Raw genomic sequence first — 20,809 nt, 5'->3', positions numbered from 1 at the left:
CAAATTATGTTACAGCAAGTAAAGCTGAGAAAAGAAACGAATTTACTGGACTCCAGAGTAGAAGGGTGAGATGTAACAGTTCTTTGGTTATACTAAGGCAAAGATTTGAAATTCTCAGACTAAGACCTACTCAGAACAAAAGGCAGCATCCATTGCTTCCCAAAGGGGGTGTTACTTCTTCACAAAGTCAACATATTTACAGAAAAATTAATTACCACCATCCATACCATGTGGTTAGTCAAAATGAACAAATAATAAGGATCATTTTAACTCAACTGATTTCACACTCATCAGTGTCATCAAGATTCCTTAGCAAAAATTCTAGAAGTCAATCAAGTATTAGACTTGGGCTTCTGGTGAGAATTCTCCCAAAAGAAGAAAGAGCTCAAGGGAATATTTCAAACAGAACAAGACCCAGAATTCAAGCAAGTGGAAAAAATTGGCTCAAAAAGTAGCAAGGGAGGTATTTTCCAATTAACCATTAGCTGTTCTTAAACTATATGCCAATAAAATGAACAACCTACAAGAAATGGACAAATTCTTAGAAGGGTACAATCTCCCAAGACTGAACCAGGAAGAAGTAGAAAATATGAACAGACCAATCACAAGTACTGAAATTGAAACTGTGATTTTAAAACTCCCAACAAACAGAAGTCCAGGACCAGACGGCTACACAGGCGAATTTTATCAAACATTTAGAGAAGAGTTAACACCTATTCTTCTGAAACTATTTCAAAAAATTGCAGGGCTTCCCTGGTGGCACAATGGTTGAGGGTCCGCCTGCCGATGCAGGGGACGTGGGTTCGTGCCCCGGACTGGGAGGATCCCACATGCCGCAGAGCGGCTGGGCCCGTGAGCCGTGGCCGCTGAGCCTGCGCATCCGGAGCCTGTGCTCTGCAACGGGAGAGGCCACAGCAGTGAGAGGCCCGCGTACCGCAAAACCAAAAAAACAAAACAAACTGCAGAGGAAGTAAAACTCCCAAACTCATTTAATGAAGCCACCGTCACCCTGATACCAAAACCAGACAAAAATACCACAAAAAAAGAAAATTATAGGTCAGTATCACTAATGAACATAGATGCAAAAATCCTCAACAAAATACTAGCAAACCAAATCCAGGATACATTAAAAGGATCATACACCATGATCAGGTGGGATTTATCCCAGGGATGCAAGGATTTTTCAATATCCACAAATCAGTGTGATACACATTAACTGAAGAACTAAAACCATATGATCATCTCAATAGATGCAGAAAAAGCCTTTGACAAAATTCAACACCAATTTATGATAAAAATTCTCCAGAAAGTGGGCATAGAGGGAACCTACCTCAACATAATAAAGACATATGACAAACCCACAGCTAACATCATACTCAAAGGTGAAAAGCTGAAAGCATTTCCTCTAAGATCCGGAACAAGACAAGTATGTCCACTCTCACCACTTTAATTCAACATAGTTTTGGAAGCCCTAACCATGACAATCAGAGAAGAAAAAGAAATAAAATAAGTAAAACTGTCACTGCAGATGACATACTATTCAAAGAAAATCCTAAAGACACTACCAGAAAACTATTAGAGCTCACCAATGATTTCGGTAAAGCTACAGGGTACAAAAATTAATAAACAGAAATCTCTTGCATTTCTATACACTAACAACAAAAGATCAGAAAGAGAAATTAAGGCAACAATCTCATTTAGCATCGCATCAAAAAGAATAAAATACCTAGGAATAAACCTACCTAAGGAGACAAAAGACCTGTACTCTGAAAACTATAAGACGCTGATGAAAGAAATGGGAAGATGACACAGGTGGAAAGATACACCATGTTCTTGGATTGGAAGAATCAATACTGTCAAAATTACTATACTACTCAAGGCAATCTACAGATTCAATGCAATCCCTATCAAATTGCCAATGGCATTTTTTGCAGATCTTTAGAAGAAAAAAATCTTAAAATTTGTATGGAAACACAAAAGACCCCAAACAGCCAAAGCAATGTTGCGGAAGAAAAAGAGCCAGAGGAATCAGACTCCCTGACTTCAGACTATACTATAAAGCTACAGTAATCAAAACAGTATGGTACTGGCACAAAGACACATTTACAGATCAGTGGAACAGGATAGAAAGCCCAGAAATAACCCCATGCACCTATGGTCAGTTAATTACAACAAAGTAGGCAAGAATATACAATGGAGAAAAGACAGTCTCTTCAATAAGTGGTGCTGGAAAAGCTGGACAGCCACATGTAAATGAATGAAATTGGAACACTCTCTAACACCACACACAAAAATAACCTCAAAATGGATTAAAGACCTAAATGTAAGACCAGATACTATAAAACTCTTAGAGGAAAACATAGGCAGAAGACTTTCTAACATAAATAGCAGCAAGATCTTTTTTGATCCACCTCCTATAGTAATGAAAATAAAAACAAAAATAAACAAATGGGACCTAATCAAACTTGAAAGCTTTTGCACAGCAAGGGAAACCTTAAACAAAACGAAAAGAACCCACAGAATGGGAGAAAATATTTGCAAACAATGCGACCAACAAGGGATTAATCTCCAAAATATACAAACAGCTCATGCAGCTCAATATCAAAAAAACAACCCAATCCAAAAATGGGCAGAAAACCTAAATAGACATTTCTGCAAAGAACATATACAGATGGCCAACAGTCATATGAAAAAATGCTCAACATCGCTGATTATTAGAGAAATGCAAATCAAAACTACAATGAGGTATCACCTCACACCAGTTAGAATGCCATCATCAAAAAGTCTACAAACAATAAATGCTGGAGAGGGTGTGGAGAAAAGGGAACCCTCCTACACTGCTGGTGGGAATGTAAATTGGTACAGCCACTATGGAGAAAAGTATGGAGGTTTCTTAAAAAACTAAAAATAGACCTATCATATGATCCAACAATCCCACTCCTGGGCACATATCCAGAGGAAACCGTAATTCAAAAAGATACATGCACCTCAATGTTCATCGCAGTACTATTTACAATAGCCAAGACATGGAAGCAACCTAAATGTCCATTAAAAGACGAACGGATAAAGAAGATGTGATACATATATACAATAAAATATTACTCAGCCATAAAAAAGAATGAAATAATGCCATTTGCGGCAACATGGATGGACCTAGAGATTCTCATACTAAGTGAAGTCAGTCAGACAGAGAAAGACAAATATCATGATATCACTTATACGTGGAATCTAAAAGAACGATATAAATGAACTTATTTACAAAACAGAAACAGACTCACAGATTTAGAAAACAAACTTAGGGTTACCAAAGGGGACAGGTGGGGGGGAGGGATAAATTAGGATGTTGGGATCAACATATACACACCACTATATATAATAGATCATCAACAAAGACCTACTGTATAGCACAGGGAGCTCTGTATGTAATAACCTATATGGGAAAAGAATCTGAAAAAGAAAAATCTGTAATAGGGAAGAACCTTTTTATTCTATTACAAGTTAATTACTAAAGAGACGTTGCCTATAAGCTTAAATTATACATGATGGCCCATCTCTGGGAGTCCTGCCTCCGGGTAATGAGCATTAAGCTAACACACCTTTGCTGAGCTCATGCGAAACATCTTGACCAGGCCCACCTGTGAAAGACTGCAGAGAGGAAGAAATGAACACATCCCCGCAGGAGGCTGACCTAAATTTTTGACTTTAGCCCCTCCCCTTTTAGTATAAAAGAAGCCTGAATTCTAACTCAGGCAAGATGGTTCTTCGGGGCATGAGTCCAGCATCCTCCCGGTTTGCTGGCTTTCTGAATAAAGTCTCTATTCCCTGCCCCAACACCTCATCTCTTGATTTATTAGCCTGTCATGTGGTTAGCAGTAGGAGCCTGGACTTGGTTACAGATGTATATGTATAACTGCATCACTTTGCTGTACACCTGAAACTAAGACAACATTGTAAACCAACTTTACTCCAATATAAAATAAAAATTAAAAAAATAATAATAAAATAAATTTAAAAAAAGAAAGTTTAAAAAATAAAATAAAACAGTATTAATTTAAAAATAATGCTGTTGGAAAAATGGCACCAACAGACTTGCTTGACACAGGGTTGCCACAAAGCTTCAATCTGTAAAAAAAAAAAATCTGCAAAGTGCAATAAAGTGGAATAAAACAAGGTATGCCTATATATAAGACTTATTCAAAAACGTCAAAGAATGTTGACTACAGAAAAGGTGACACTTGAACTGGATTCTGGAGGGTAAATGAATGATTCATCAAGTTGGAGGTGGAGTAAAAACGGTACTGAAGATGAGGAAGCTAGCCAGCTTGAGAATGGGGAGCATTCACCGAGGCTGGAATAAAGGGTATGGGAGGGCAGAGGGATGCGGCAGTAAGTAAGGACAACAAGATGGATTAACAGGGGTGGAGAATGGCTTTACTGCACGATAAGCTAAAGAGTTTGAACTTTACTTCACTGGGCAATGGGAAGCTACCAAATATTCTAAAGCAGAAAAGTAATACCAGAAGCTTTTTTAAAAAGATAGCTCTGCTCTCAGGTAATATAGAAGGATAAAATGCAGAAGCATTAAGGCAAGTGAAACTGTTGGGAAGCTGCATTAAGAATTAATTATAACAGTGGGGATGGGAACATTTTAGGAGGAAGAACCAGAACAATTTTAACATCCAAGTGAATGCATTGGAGCTAAGGAACGCTTCAATCTGACAGATTACCATGAAAAATGGCAGAATAAGGAGGAGGACATCCAATTTCATCTCCTACCTCTGCCACACACACTGCACTCCCGCCACCCCAAACTGGTAATTCCAGCACCAAGTCGTGCGTGCTCCTGTTCCAGGCCTTTGCACATGCTGTTCCAGGCACATGCCGCCTAATAGGTCTGCGGGACTCATTCGCCCCATACAGTCCTTTCTCCAGGAAGCCTGCCCTAACTACCTATCAAAACAAGCTCCGCGCCACAGTCACTGTTGACATGTAAGTCTCTCCCCCTTGACACTGGGCTCCTTCTCGTCGACATCCAGCCTCCCCCGCAACACCTCTCCCAGCGCGCAGCACCCAGGGGAGTTCCTGACATGTCTGTCGAGTGTCGGTGGACGAAGGGACTCACACCCAGCGACCTCTAAGGTTCGCTACGATTGTGACAGTCAGGGGTTCCAGAGTCACTGTCAGTATTAAAATGTCCTCTAAGGGGGGAATATGCCGTCCGAGCCCCTGAGGGTTGCGGGCCCACGTCCCGACCCTCGTGCACTGTCCTTGGGAGCGTGCGCCACAGCCCCGAGCGCGGCCCTCCCCACCAAGCCCAAGACAGGCCGGTGGTCCCGAGTCAGTCCTCCCTGCCCAGCCCCAGCCAGGCCCTCAGGCCGACGGCCTCACCTCGACAAGACCTCCAGATCTTCCAGCGCAGACAGCAGCCTCTCACGCGTGCTGTTACCGCCTACAGCTCCCGAGCCGCCGCCCGGCCGCTCCTTCTCCTTCTCGCCACTAGAAGACGCCGCCATTCTCCGCAACGGGCCAGCGTGCGCGCAGCTACGCGCAGGCGTGGAGAGGCGGGCTCGGCAAGCGGAAGGAAGGGTCACCGAGGCGGGGGACGAGAGGCGGGCGGGAGCGCCCCCTGTGCTCCTGGAGGTGCCCGGCGGGCTCCAGCGCCATCTGCTGGGCAGCGAGGGCTTCTCGGGTCTAACCCTTGGAGCGAGAGCCAAACCGAGAACAGGGAAGGGTTCCATCGCGGTCAGGGTCTCCTAAGCCTTAGGTTATTCAAGCTGGAATGGGAAGCTTCTGCTCAACGGATTTCAAGCATTTGAGGGAATTACATAATGGCCTGCCTCTTGTGTCGTTTCTTCGTAAAATGGGCCGGGGTCTCCTCATATTAACCTCTCTTTAGTCTGCATTCCCATAACACTGTTCCTACCCTCCTGCTTGGGCTCTCAGGGAGGCAGTAAGCACTTTGGGACAGGAACCGAAATCCATCTTATTTTCTTATTGTGGTAAAATACACTTAGCATAAAATGTACCATGTTAACCGTGTTTAAGTGTACAGTTCAGAGGCATGAAGTACTTTCATACTGTGCGCTACCATCACCACCTCCTTCCCCATAGCTCTTTTCATCTTGCAAAACTGAAACTCTGTATCCGTTCATCAACAATTTCCCATTCTTCCCTCCCTCCTTGCTTAGCCATTCATCTGTCAGGGACACTTGGCTTGCTTCCACAATTTCGTACTCCATCTTTAAAATCATACATCCCCCAACAAACTGTTTTGTTCATTGCTCAAGATGACCAGCGAACTGAATCCATCAATATAGTATGAAAATGGTTGTTGAAAATAGTTTAAATAATTGATGTAGCACACATTCCAAATCAACCAAAAATGTACCTTAGCCCACTTTTCTGGGGGAGAATAATGCAGTAGGAGACCTTCCTTACTAGGAAAACCCGAAGTTAAACAGCACTGGCAGTGGGAGCTCTGTATCTGGCCCAAGTTGCTGTCACAGAAGGTGAGCTGGAAAGTTGTCACCTACAGACAACAGCTGGGAGCGAGGCAGGAGTACCTGTGGTCCCCTCGTTCCAGTCCTGTCCTCTGCTCTGTCCTTCTGAATGTGCCAAACCTGACTCCTGCTGGACACCCAGAGCTGAGGATTTCCTTGGGACTCATGCTAAATAAATTCATTCATGGTAACTGCTGAATAATAATAATAATCCAGAATGCCACTTTATTCTCTTATGATGAGCACAATTATACTCATAGACAAACCCACACAGGAAGCCATAAATTATCACCAGAATGTCGCTTGATAAACTTGACAGAACAAATGAACATAAATAAAAACTTAATTGATGCAATCATATGGATTTGCACCTCCATAGTGTAGTGATATGAGAGATTGGCATATTTGTGTTCATAGGTCAGCGTGCCTCCTTCCCTAGACAGTGCAAGAGACTCGTGGACACCTTTTATTTTCCAACCACCCTCCACTTCTGCTCTGGGCTAACCCCTTCTTTTAATACAGTCAATTCTCAGGCAATGGACTAAATTAGATTTAAGCTTTCTTAATTACAATTGCATTCTAAGCATGCCTCCCAGTAGCTCTAGTCAATAATTTCTTATGTTAAGTTTCCAATGGGCTAAACTCCTGCAGCCTGTGTGGGTTTTGTTTACTCAACTCTTACAGGTTTGTCTTGGGTCAGGATTCCGGTGGGGGGAGAGAGGTCATATTAGCGTAGCTTCCACATAAAAGTTCTGGGAGGGTTCTAATTAGTTAAAAATGACCAATTATAAGTCCTACTTTACAGATAATGAGGGTCAATATGTGGGCAGTATATGTGTGTTGTGAACTCCATACCCCTCAGATTTGTGCAAATTCACATGCACACTGAACAGTCTCTATAGACTGATAAGTAACGGCACTTCCTACTGATACACTCTCTTGCAAACTGTGCAGACCTAAGCGTGAGAAACAAAATATGAGTTATTTTATAATACATTATACAGCTGAGCCTTGAGCAACGTGAGAGTTAAGGGTGCCAATCGGAGTACTGCTATCTTTGCCTCAAAAACAAAGAAATGGTTAAATGACTCACCCAAGGCAGAAAGCTGAAATAAGATTGGACAGAATCAGGACTCAAACCCTAATTCTTTTGATTCTATATATTGTGATCTGTAATCAAACACAAGCTTTTCCCCACACTTAGTTAATTTAAAGATCTGTAAAATGAAAATGCAGTTTCTATATTTGTTGGAAGACTTCCACGTATAAGTGGGCCCCCGCAGTTCAAATCTGTGTTGTTCAAGGGTCAACTGTAATTAAATATGAATACTTTATATATTTGTATTGTTATGATAACTGAATTCATGGTAACTTTGAGTGCAAAAGATTTTCTCAATCTATAGAATCGAAAAGGGTAAGTACCACCTTCTTGTGAATATTTATGTCTGCAACCTCAAGGTGCTGTTCTAAGTATGTTTAAAAAATGAACTCCTTTACTTTTCATAAAACTCCCAGAAATGGGGCTTCCCTGGTGGTGCAGTGGTTAAGAATCGGCCTGCCAATGCAGGGGACACGTGTTCAAGCCCTGGTCTGGGAAGATCACACATGCTGTAGAGCAACTAAGCCCGTGCGCCACAGCTTCTGAGCCTGCGCCCTAGAGCCCGTGAGCCACAACTGCTGAGCCTGTGTGCCACAACTACTGAAACCCCCACGCCTAGAGCCCGTGCTCCGCAACAAGAAAAGCCACTGCAATGAGAAGCCTTGCACCGCAACGAAGAGTAGCCCCCACTCACCCCAGTCAGAGAAAGCCCGCGCACAGCAAAAAAGACCCAACGCCGACAAAAATAAAATAAAATAAAAAATAAATTAAAAAAACAAAGCAACCTCCCAGAGGTGAGCACTGTAATTATCTCCATGCTACAGATAATGAAGCTGGAGGCGGAGAAGTGGAGAGGCTCGCCCCAGGCCACACAGCTGGTCAGTGGCACAGCTGGGATCTGAACCCAGGGACCGGCTCCAACGTCTGTGCTCTTAGCCTCTGGTTGTCCTGCCTCTTTTTACAGCAAGAGTTGCCTTCCTGTACAGAAAATGGGTTGGGCACCTCTTGTCTAAAACACAAGCACCGTCAAACACACAGTTCGGAGATTTGAGCAAAAAGCAGCTACAACCTTTGGTGGACGTTTGAGTGAGAACAAGAAACTAATCAGGCTGCCCCTGAGTCAACAGAGGTGGCTGCGCACATTACATGTCTTTTTAAAATCATTTTTTATTTTTATCAATGTATAGACTTTTTTATATAATGCATGATTAAAAAGTCAAACAGCCCTGAAAAGCTCACAAAAACAGAGTTTTCAGTCACCACCTCCCCAACTCCCACATCCTGTCACATCCCTCACCCTAGTGGCAACCACTCTCAACATCTTTAATTGGTCCTTCTACTATAAAATCCAAGTTTTTGTTAAATCGATAGTCAGTGCTTACATTACTACACTATTATTTACATGTAACTAGGAATTATCATTTATTTGAGATACCTAACAGATATCTCTGTAGAGGTTTTTAAAAAAACAGAATAGAACAGAACATTTCATCAAAGTGCATATCACTACTTTGTGGACACTTTTTTCGGTTGTATATTTATGTATGTGGATACTAGGTCAAACACAGAATATATTTTTTACTGTGGATTGAAAAAGTTTGCAAGCATTGGAGAGTAAGGATGATACCAACCCTAGGTCTTAGAAAAACAACACCTTCTACCTGAAACTACCCAAAGGGAAAGTTTGTGTAACTTATGTGTTCCAGGGGCAGAAAGTCAAAGCAAACATGTACAAATAAAGTGGTGTGTTGAGATGATCATCTATGATGCACTGTATAGATGGAGGGTGTCGTTATGGGCTCCAAACTATTTGCTCTCAAGATTCATATGTCAAAGCCTTATCCCCCGGTACCTCAGAATGCCACTGTATTTGAAGGTAGGGCCTTTAAAGAGGTAATTAAGTTAAAGTGAAGCTGTTAGGGTGAGCTGACTGGTGTCCTTATAGGAAGAGGAAATTTGGACATACTGAGAGACCAGGGATGTGCAGGCACAGAGGAAAGATGGTGTGAGGACCCAGCGGGAAGGCGGCCGTCTGCAAGCCAAGGGAAGGCTGCAGGAGAAACCAACCTTGCTGACACCTTAATCTTGGACTTCCAGCTTCCATAACTGTGAGAAAATATTCTACTGTTTAAGCAAAACCCAGTTTGTGGTATTTTCCACCCCCTACTCATCCTGCTCATCATACCTGCTGCTATTTTTCCTATTTAAAAATTCTTCTCTTGACCCCGCTTCCCACTCCAGCAACTGCTTTCCTTCTTTGCTCCCCTGTGCAGCAAAGAGTTCAGACTATTTTGTTACCAAGTCCATTCCTTCCTTGTGTCAATTTCAGTTAGCTTTTCACCCTTACTTCCCCACCGAAACTCAGCTCGTAAAGGTCACCGGAGACCTCCGTGCTGCCTAATGTTAACGGTCAGTGCTCGCTGTGTTTGATCTCTCAGCAGCCCTGGACATAGTCCATCACCCCTTCTCCTCCATAACGCTTTCTTCACTTGATTTCTAAGATGCCAGACCCTCTTCATTCTTCTGCTTCCTCCCTGGTCTCTCTTCTCCATCACTGTGGCTGCTTCCTCCCGGTTCCTCCTGACCTCTACACACAAGAGTGTTTTCGGGCCACTGCTAGGCCCTCATCTCTATCGGCACTCACGTCTGATCACCTCATTCAGTCCAGTGGCTTTAAATGCTACCCGTAAACCGACTCCCAAACTTTTATTTCCTGCCCAGACCTGTCCTCTGAACTCAGACTTGTATTGCAGCTCCCCCTAGATACCTCTACCTAGGTGTCTGAAAGACATAAGCGAAGCAGAGCTCCTGTTCTACGCCCCTCACCGTCCCACCCAAAGCACCTGCAGCCTCCCTCGACTCAATTGATGGCAATTTCTTCATTTCCGTTGTCCAGGCAAAAAAACTTGGGGTTATCCTCGACTCTGCTCCTTGTTTCTCATACGCCGCAGCCGATCCATCAGGAAATCAAGGTGGTTCTGCCTCCAGAACGTGCCCAGAACTTTTCCACTCCTCACCTTTCCACTTCTAATTGCAGGTCCACATCTCCATCATCTCTCACCGGTGTTTCCTGAAATTGCCTTGTCACCGTTCTCCCGGCTTCTCCCCCGATGTCTGCAGACCATTCTCAGCATGGCGGTCAGAGTGATCCTCTTAAAACTCAAGTTAGGTCATGTTTTTCCTCTGCTCAAAGCTCTGCAGCTGGGACTTCCCTGGCGGTCCAGTGGTTAAGACTCCACGCTTCCACTAGGGGGCGCGGGTTTGATCCCTGGTCCGGGAACTAAGATCCCACGTGCTGCGCCAAAATAACCCACAACTCTGCAGCAGCTCGCCATCCCACTCAGAGTGAAAACCAAACACGGTTAGCTCTGAGGCCCAACGTCATCTGACTTGGCATTACTTCTCTGGCTCTTCTGTCTTCACTTCCCTTTGTTCATTCTGCTCTAGCCATTGTGGTCCACAAGCACACCAGGACACTCCTGCCTTAGGGCCCTCACACTGGCCATTCTCCCTGTCTTCACCCGTTGTCCCCCAGCTAGGCCCATGGCTAGCCTCTCACTTCCTGCACAAACGTCACTTTCTCCAGGACCCCCAGCCTGGCCACCCTGTTTACTACTGCAGTCTCACCCCACCTTCCATCGCCTTTACCCCGCTCTACTTTGTTCCCACAGCACTTGTCATCTTCTAACACTCTATATAATTCACTTGATGTGTGCTTTGCCAGTTGTCTCTTCCACTAGCATGTAAGCTCCATGAGGACAGGGTCTCTTGGCCCTTTTGCTCACAGACATAGCCCCAGTGTTAGAATACTGTCTGAAATGGAGTGGACACCAATAACAATTATTGGATTTGTTGTTGTTGACAGAGATGCTGAAATCATCAGACACTGAAAACAAACTGTAGTTGTCTACAATTTTGCTTCTAACTGGTAAAGCCTTACTGTCAATGACTTCTGTCCATATTCTCCTTGAAGAGTCTCAAAAGCAACTCCAAATATTTATAACATCCTCAACCAAAAATGGAATATTCGGCAGCGCAGTGGTGGGTACTGTCCCTGGTACCTTGTAACTCGAGAAATAATGGTTCATTCCAGCTTCCTCTGTTCTGAAGCTCCTTCCCGCAGCCAGTCCCCAAAGTAAGCTTGAAGACTCACATTCCAGGTCAAACCCACAGGGGTGGAGGTGGAGAGTCAGACTCAGGCATTTCTCTCCCAGTGGTCAGGCAGTGAGAAAAGGAAAACAGGCCCACGGCATTGATTAACTCCTTCTTCAAAAAGCAGAAAGCCTTGAGACTGTATCTCAAAGCACAGGCCTCAGAGTCCCTAATCCCAGGTAAAAATAACACTCAATTCAGGAGCAAGCTCTGATGTCAAGAATCACATTTATGGTTTCTGAACCATAAATCACCTCTCAAAAAGCTACTGAGGGGAAGGGGTGGGTTCCCATTAAGTTGCTGGGTTTTAGGGCAGCAACTTCAATTTATATGTATATGTTTCTTTAAAAACTTTTTTATTTAGTTTTTATTTTATGTCAGAGTATAGTTGATTTACAATGTTGTGTTAGCAACTTCAAATTTTAAATCAATTACAAAGCCTCAAAATGTGCCATTTTAACTACTTTTAATAAGCCGAGTTATCTCTGGTCAATCCAGCTGGGGCTGTCCTACATCAGGAGAAGTTTTACAAGCTGAACAAAGCCTCTTATCTTCTTCATCCTCCTGTCCTAGTTACACTGGGAAGCTTTCATCAGAAGAACCTTATCCTCCTCATTCCAAAACACAACACAACAAAAAACTCCCACTGTCCAAAATTCTTCAACATTAATTAAAGTCATTAGCCCTGTGGAAAGTGTGGCAATTTGTCTTTAACTCCCTACATTCTTGTGCCTTGAGAACAAAAAACAGTTTAAGTTAAACATCTCATTCTTTTTAAATATTCATGGTGTGGTTTCAATGCAAAGGTTTTCTGGAATTAACAAACCTTCTAAAAATAAAGTCTCCGGACTTCCCTGGTGGTGCAGTGGTTAAGAATCCACCTGCCAATGCAGGGGACTCGGGGTCGATCCCTGGTCCGGGAAGATCCCACATGCTGCGGAGCAACTAAGCCCGTGCACTACAACTACTGAGCCTGCGCTCTAGAGCCCGTGCACCACAACTACTGAGCCTGTGTGGTGCAACTACTGAAGCCCCTGCACCTAGAGCCCGTGCTCCGCAACAAGAGAAGCCACCGCAACAAGAAGCCTGCACACAGCAACGAAGAGTAAGCCCCACTCACCGCAACTAGAGAAAGCCCACGCGCAACAATGAAGACCCAACGTAGTCAAAAATAATAAATCAATAAATTTATTAAAAAATTTAAAAAGATTAAGTCTTATCTCCTGCCTGAAGTTCTCCAGGTATCATTGAAAACTTACCACTTCTCAGTAATACCAAAGAAAGGTAGGAATCATCATTGGCCTCCTTTGATAGATTCATTTATTCTTTCAACAGATATTTATTAAGCTCTGTTTATGTGCCAGGGATCACACTAAATACTGGGCCTGTAGAAGGCAAACAAAACAACACTGGTCAGGGAAGGCTTCCTGGAAGAGGTGAAATCAGAAACTCCTAAGAAGGTAAAAGTTGGCTGGGCTAAGTGTTGGAGATGGGCAGGAAGATAGGCAGGGATGGAGAAAAGGAGAACTAGAGTAAGGAATCAATGTCAGAAAGAGAATGGTTAAAATATCTCAACAACTTCTTGATTCAAATGCATAGTGAATTCAACGGTGGACCTCCATAAAGATATGTCCACAACCCAATGAAGTGAGAGAGTGGCATGGACATATATACACTACCAAATGTAAAATAGATAGCTAGTAGGAAACAGCCGCATAGCACAGGGAGATCAGCTCTGTGCTTTGTGACCACCTAGAGGGGTGGGATAGGGAGGGTGGGAGGGAGACACAAGACGGAGGAGATATGGGGATGTATGTATATGTATAGCTGATTCACTTTGGTATAAAGCAGAAACTAACACACCATTGTAAAGCAATTATACTCCAATAAAGATGTTATAAATAAATAAATAAATAAATATGTCCACATCCCAGAACCTGTGAATGTGACTTTATTTGGAGAAAGGGTACTTGGAAAATTAAGTAAGTTAAGGGTCTCAAGATAAGATGACTCTGGCTGGGACTTCCCTGGTGGTCCAGTGGTGAAGAATCTGCCTTCCAATGCAGGGGATGCGGGTTTGATCCCTGGTCAGGGAACTAAGATCCCACATGCCGCGGGGCAACTAAGCCCACCTGCCACAACTATGGAGCCCACACGCCTCAACTAGAGAGCCCGCATGCCACAAACTACAGGGCCCATGCGCTCTGGAACCTGCACACCACAACTACAGGGCCTGCGCACTCTGGAGCCAGCATGCCACACTAGAGAGAAAACCCATACACCACAACTATAGAGAAGCCAGTGTGCCACAGCAAAGAGCCCGCCCACCCGCCGCAGTGAAGGATCCCTCACATCCCCCAGTGAAGGATCTTTGCCACAACAAAGATCACGCATGCCTGCAACTAAGACCCAACATAGCCAAAAATAAAATTAATTAAAAAAAAAAAAGATGACCCTGGCTTATCCAAGTGGGCCCTAAACCCAATGATAACAGTCTTTATATGAGACACATAGAGGAGAGACACAGGGAAGAGAAGAAGGCCATGTGAGGACAGAGGCAGAGATGAAAGTTACGCAGCCACAAGCCAAGGAATGCCTGTGGTCAAGGAAAGATACTTCCCTAGGGCCTTCAAGGGGGCAGAGCTCTGCTTATGATTTTGGACTTCTGGCCTCCAAAACTGTGAGAGAATACACTTCTGTTGCTTTTAGCTTCCTGGTTTGTGTCAATTTATTATAGCAGCCCTAGGAAACTAATACACGAAGGAAGAAGTCTAGTTTGAATGAATAGACATTCTAAATTAGATTCTAAGGAAATACAATCACATTTCTTCTTATATGTAAAACAAATTGCTAAGTGTTTCTTGGGTGCCTGAATATTAATAAACTAAATGCATTTCTATTAACAGCATCAGTTTGTACATCATGAGCTAAAACCATTAGAAACATGTTGTGGTCACAAGTAGTAGCCCAAGTTATAGAGTAAGAGTCAAAAGAGATCTCAGAGGTCATCTGGTCTAGCCCAACCCCAGCCTCTGATTAATCCCTTTCTGGAAAAGGGAAGCGGGCCACCTCACATGTCAACCAATTCCATTCATAATGAGCCCAAATGTGCTTCAAGATGATTGGTACCAAACTCTGTCTTCTGAGGTCATAAGCAAAACATTTAACCTGTCTTTCACAGAAAAAAACTATCAAGTTTTTCTTTCTTTCTTTCTGCTAAATGTAACCTATAGTCATAGAATTCACAAGGGAAAAAAAGGTTATATTTTCAAATACACATTTCAAAATCTTAGATTTCAAAATAAAATGTGAATAAGTCCCTTTTCAAAAAGGGGTTAAATATTGTGCTAGACATGTATATATAGGTGTTATTTTTTCCAGCTTTGTTAAAATATAATTGACATATTATTGTATAAGTTTAAAGTGTAGAACACAGTGATATGGTATATATATAAATTACAAAATGATTACCATAATGTTTCATTAACATCTATCACTCAAATTTTTCTTTTAACTGTGATTTGTTAAAGTGTTTTTTCTTATTGTAAGAGTAATTATAAAAAATAAATTAAAAAAACAAAATAAACATTCCATCTTAAAAAATTTAGAAAATATAAAGAAAATAAAATCATCTGTTATCCTACCATTACAAGACACACATTGTTACCATTTTGCTGTATTTCCTTCCCAACTTTTCATTTTCCACACCAACCATCTCTAGTTCCTTCAGCTGTGCCTCATTTGAAAGGATTTCCAGGTCTTTCATCACCCTGATCATCATCTCTTTCTCACATTCTAGTTGGTCCTTCATAATGTGTGGCAACTCACAGTGAAGATGATATGTCCAGAGCTGAGTAAAAGGAGACATTCCTTATGCTCTTGAGAATCACTGCAGTAAAGCTAGAAGATTAGAGCCTTTGTAATATGATAGATTTCAGTTCAAGTTGAGGTATAGTCTCTGTATTTCAGATTCTCCATCTATAAAATGGGGATAATTATGCTCCTTTGAAATTTTGTTGGAAGGCATAGAAGAATATATATAAAGTGCTTGCTACATGATACGTGAACATATTATAAGTTATAACAATAACCAACGTCTATTGAACCACTGTTTAAGCCACTATGGGTACAGTTACTATTCCTTTTCACAAACAAGGACATGAGGCCCAGGAAGGGTAGGTAATCTAGCTCAGCTCACATTTCTGGGAGGTAGCAGTCTGGATTCAGAGGCTGTGTTCTTCACCACTACATTGTGTCTTACAGCAACTAACACTGCAGCTGCTCTACTTCTCCCAATGCATCATAGTGGAAGAGTAACTTTTTTGGAAGTCATGTAGTTTTGCTGATTCATTTTAAGTTTGCAATTTATTTTTTTAAATTCTTAATGGAAAGCAACCAATCCGTGTTTCAATAGGTTGGATAAGCCATAGAATAGATAAACATTAGCATACCCATATAATGGAATACTATTCATCAATAAAAAGGAATGAGCTATCAAACCTTGCAGTGACAAGGAGGAGTCTTAAATGCATTTTGCTAAGTGAAGGAAGCCAGTCTGAGAAGGCTACATATGATTCCATTTACATTACATTCTGAAAAAGGCGAAACTCTATAGATGGTAAACAGATCAGTGGTTGCCAGGGGCTCAGGAGGTGGGAGGGTTGAAAAAGTGAAGCACAGAGGGTTTTTTAGGATGGTTAAACTATTCTGTATGATACTGCAATGATGGATACACGACACTATGCATTTGTAAAAACTCATAGAACTGTGCAGCGCAAAGAGTGAACCTTAACGTGTGCAAATTTAAAAAAAATCATTTGGGAGGTTGGGAGATCCCAGGATGGGATGAAGAATGTGACAAAATATTCTATCTATAGTATATATGCATGGAACCACCTCACTGAAGGCAGTGAGTGTAAAAGGTGCTGACCTAAGTAACTTGCATCTTTAAGACTCAAGGCAAAATAAATGGTATATAAACACCATAGTCTAGTTGATAAAGTTGTTTCTCAAGGTTATACAGGTTAACAATTCTGAAGTCACTATACATGCATATTGGGATTGAACAATTCAGTTAAACAGATGGCAGATGTGGGAACCAGGTTTCTCACTGTTGGAGAAGGTTACAGACAAGCAAGGCTAGAAGGCTAGAATGACCCATGTGGTAATAGATTAGAGTTGGGCATATCCGTATGAACTCATGTTTACTAAATAGAGATACAGACGACTACAAGTAGAAATACTGATATGTGTGTGTGTATACACTGATTAGTAGACACATATATATCTCCTTGATCTGTCAGCTGAGAGGGCCTAGAAGCAGTGACCCCTGCTGCCTGGTAGCAACAAGCCCACCTAGGGTCTAGCTCCTGGCTCTGGATTTCTAATAACCATTCTTTGTTAAAAGGAAACAGGGGGCTTCCCTGGTGGCTCAGTGGTTAAGAATCCGCCTGCCAATGCAGGGGACACGGGTTCGAGCCCTGGTCCAGGAAGATCCCACATGCCGCGGAGCAGTTAAGCCTGTGCTCCACAACTACTGAGCCCGCGTGCCTAGAGTCCATGCTCTGGAACAAGAGAAGTCACCGCAATGAGAAGCCCGTGCACCGCAGCAAAGAGCAGGCCCCGCTTGCCACAACTAGATAAAGCCCGTGTGCAGCAAGGAAGACGCAACGCAGCCAAAAATAAATAAATTAAGTAAATAAATTAAAAAAAAAAAAAGGAACCAGGGCTCCTTGGAAAAGTGGCTGATTCTAACACTGGGACAGGAAATATACAGGATGAACCTGGAGCATCTTGCAGTGCCGGAAAGTAAGGAGATGCTAAAAAGAAAAGAAAAAAACCTACAATGATGGGAGTATGTCAAAGTGTCATAGGAGCCAAGTGAAAGAGTTCCTTCTAGTGAAAGCTAGAAGTGGAACAATCTGAGTAACAAAATAAGTAACATAGTATTGGATTAGAACCTCGAATATAAAATGGATATCCATGAGTCTACACTGATGTAAATAAATGATTAGATAAATAAATAAATCGGGGAGAATAGACAAATCCCTTGTGCAGAATTCCAAGTTATTTGTGTAGGTCCTGCACCCTCAAGGAGACGGTGTGTGACTCCCCGCTCCTTAGGTGTACACTGCTAGCTATAACTTGCTTCCAGAGAGTACAGTATGGAAAGGGGGTAGGGGTAAACTCACAGTGGAGAAACCTGACAAACACTACTTCAGCAGGTGGTCACGGTCAACATCCACAGTCATAAGTCAAGGTGATAGTAAGTATCCTTGATATAATGTGATAAAAATGGCTTTTTACCTCTGATCTTCCTCCAAACCCACAACCTCATGAGACAAATCCCAATTGAAGGACAGTCTACAGAACTGACTCCTCAAAAATATCAAGATCATCAAAGCCAAGGAAAGTCTGAGAAATTATCCCAATCAAGAGGAGCCTAAGGAGCCAGGACAACGAGATGTAAGGTGGTATCCTGGACGGATCCTGGAACAGAAGGAGAACATTAGGCAAAAACTAAGGAAATCTGAAAAAAGTATGGACTGAATCTGAAAAAAGTATGGTCAATAATGATGTATCAAAATTGGTTCATTAATAGTGACAAATGTACTATACTAATAGAAGATAGTAATAACAGAGGAATCTAATGTGGAATATATGGGAATTCTCTCTACTACACAATATTTTTTTTTATAAATCTAAAACTATTCTGAATAAAAGTTTATTTTAAAAATTCTTTTTGTTTTTCAGATGAACTCCCCTTAAACCATGCGTAAGTGTTCACCGGTGTTTACAATATTGTAACCTAGGTAATTGTTGCTCAAGGCAGAACCAAGTAGGATATTATTATTTTAATTCTCTTCCTATACAGTGTTTAGTTTTTCTGGTGTTTCTATTTCTTTTTCTTCTGGTAACCTTTTGTAATAATTCTCCATTTATTTTTCCAAAAGCTCCATCATATCCAGTAGTTTTTCAAACCCCCTTTTTCTGGAAGACTTGCCTCCCAGAGTCCTCTGGGGCCAGTGAAGGCTACCTTGTGAGAGGTTAATTTAATGAGGCCCTGGAGCCATCAGAAGACCACATGTCTGGACTGCTGGTAGTCTAACCTGATTTAAGGATAGAATTTAATGAAGCTGGAGGAGTGAATGAATCGCACACATTCTAAATGTCCTTTCCTGCATTTCTTAGCTAGTATTTGCTGGGTAAAGTTGATATAATTCCAATCCAAAGCAAAGAGGTATGATTTTCAGTTAGCCCAATAGCCTGATGCCTTCAAGAACCTTCTGGGATGCAGCAGCCATCAGTTAATAAATCAAGGCTGCTGGGCTATAAACAATGAACCATACAAATCCACCTACTATACCATCATCCTGTCCACATTTCTTTGTCTGATGCACAAGGAATTCGTGACAGACTCTACCAAATTCATGAACTTCAGTTACAATGATTTTTAATTTTTCTCCAGCTAACATCCCTAAACAACAATAACAGCAACAAAAAAGAGGTTTGAGAAAAAGGAACATATTTTCATATAATACCCACTTTTCACAGAATAATATGAGTTTAAATTTGTCCTCATGAATGCCAGCCACGTTTTTTTAATTTCATAAAACGAGTACCTACCACATAGCAAATGTTCAGTATTTTTATTGAAGTTAGTTGACTTATCTAGCATCTTAATGTGAAGGTCATTTTACATTCATTTTAACTTTTGTTTTCCCCTAGATCAAAATATTTGTTTTGGCTATACTGAGGGAGATTTCCCAGAAAAACTCTCCTTTTGGGCTGTTAGTAAGTTAGTTCACTTCCTGTCTCTAACTCTGTGGGGACAATTCAGAAAAGATTAATCTCCAGGCTGCTGGTTTGTTTTTCACTTCCTTGCATTTCAAATCCTGTTCATTTTTGTGTATCAGCCTCTCACAGGATAGGCAGATGCTTGATAAATGTTTACAGATTTAATTTAGAAAAACACCTCATGAGCTAAACGCTATAGTTCAATTGGCAAAATTGGCTTCAGATCGCCTTCACCTTCTCTCTGAATGCTTATCACAGTCCAGAACGTACTGCATGACCCTGTGTGCAGATGAGTCACTGTAACACCTCTCCCCAAAGGCAAAGAGATAAACATTGAAGGGTCAGGAAATGAGGAATTGAACCCCCCTCAAAACCACCAAATTCCCAGACAATTTAGCCTTCTGGATATAATGACATCATCATCATTTCCCATTTTTCTACTGACTTTCAAATACTTCTGAACTCATGTTATCTGATTCTGATGCTGGCCAGATTTTTATCGTTAAAGACAGACGGATGAGTTTACTGCTAAAAGCATGAGGTTGAAGGAGGTTTCTTGGCCCTCATCAGGGAGAACAGTGGCCCCTTTGTGTTTCCAGACTCTCTGGGGCTTGGCCCTTGCCTTTTCTTGGATAACTCGTTGCTCTTGGACATGCTGGGCTTCGGCCAGGTCTGGTCCTCAAACCTCCCCGCAAGTCATTCCCCTGGGGCAGCCCCGCCGGTGGTGACCACACGGACTCCCTGTCCTCCAAGGCTGGGCTTCCAGAAAGTCGCCTGCCCATTTTGTGAACCTAACACCTGATATAAAATTTCTAATTACAGACACCAAATTCTCCCTCCTAGGAGATCTGAAATTGCAAGCCCCTCTTTGCTAACAATTTTTATTTTCACTGGCAAGGCCTGGCCAAACGTTGGTCACATTTTACTCTGTCTGAGTCATGCTTTTTATCTCTTCTCAACCAGACAAACACATAATAAAGCTTCATTTGCTGGATGACCAGGCAATCCATTTTCAACCCTGTATGTACCCAATGCTCCTGCCGGACCAATGGGCTGTACAAAGTGCCCCAAAGGTATTTCTCAGGTTCCGGCAGAACAACTGTGACGTTCCTCAACAAAGGCTTTACAATTTCAACGGGAGTTTAGATCCCTTGATTTTAGCAGTGTCAGTGGTTCTTCTCTGAGTCTTCAGACACCCAGCCCACAGTGTGTTTAACGGTGGATTGAGATGTGAAATGGTGGAATTATGGATCACAGACAT

At 42.1% G+C, this 20,809-nt stretch overlaps 1 protein-coding gene across 2 annotated transcripts in view; it reads right to left on the bottom strand.

Moving 5' to 3' along the window:
* MED4 (mediator complex subunit 4) overlaps positions 1 to 20,809 on the bottom strand; it is a 133,124-nt gene that overhangs the window by 14,702 nt on the left and 97,613 nt on the right. Inside the window, exon 1 of one of the 2 annotated variants that reach the window (XM_019936581.2) lies at positions 5,389 to 5,547. The exons of the other annotated variant lie outside the window; for it this stretch is intronic. Within the exon in view, the coding sequence (XP_019792140.1) occupies positions 5,389 to 5,513 (125 nt within the window). The 5' untranslated portion in view covers positions 5,514 to 5,547. Of the gene's footprint in view, positions 1 to 5,388; positions 5,548 to 20,809 lie in introns of those variants that run through there. 2 annotated transcript variants of the gene reach the window in all.

This window comes from Tursiops truncatus, chromosome 18, assembly GCF_011762595.2.
Source record: "Tursiops truncatus isolate mTurTru1 chromosome 18, mTurTru1.mat.Y, whole genome shotgun sequence".
Lineage (NCBI taxonomy): Eukaryota > Metazoa > Chordata > Mammalia > Artiodactyla > Delphinidae > Tursiops > Tursiops truncatus.
This window is presented reverse-complemented; position numbering and strand designations above follow the sequence as displayed.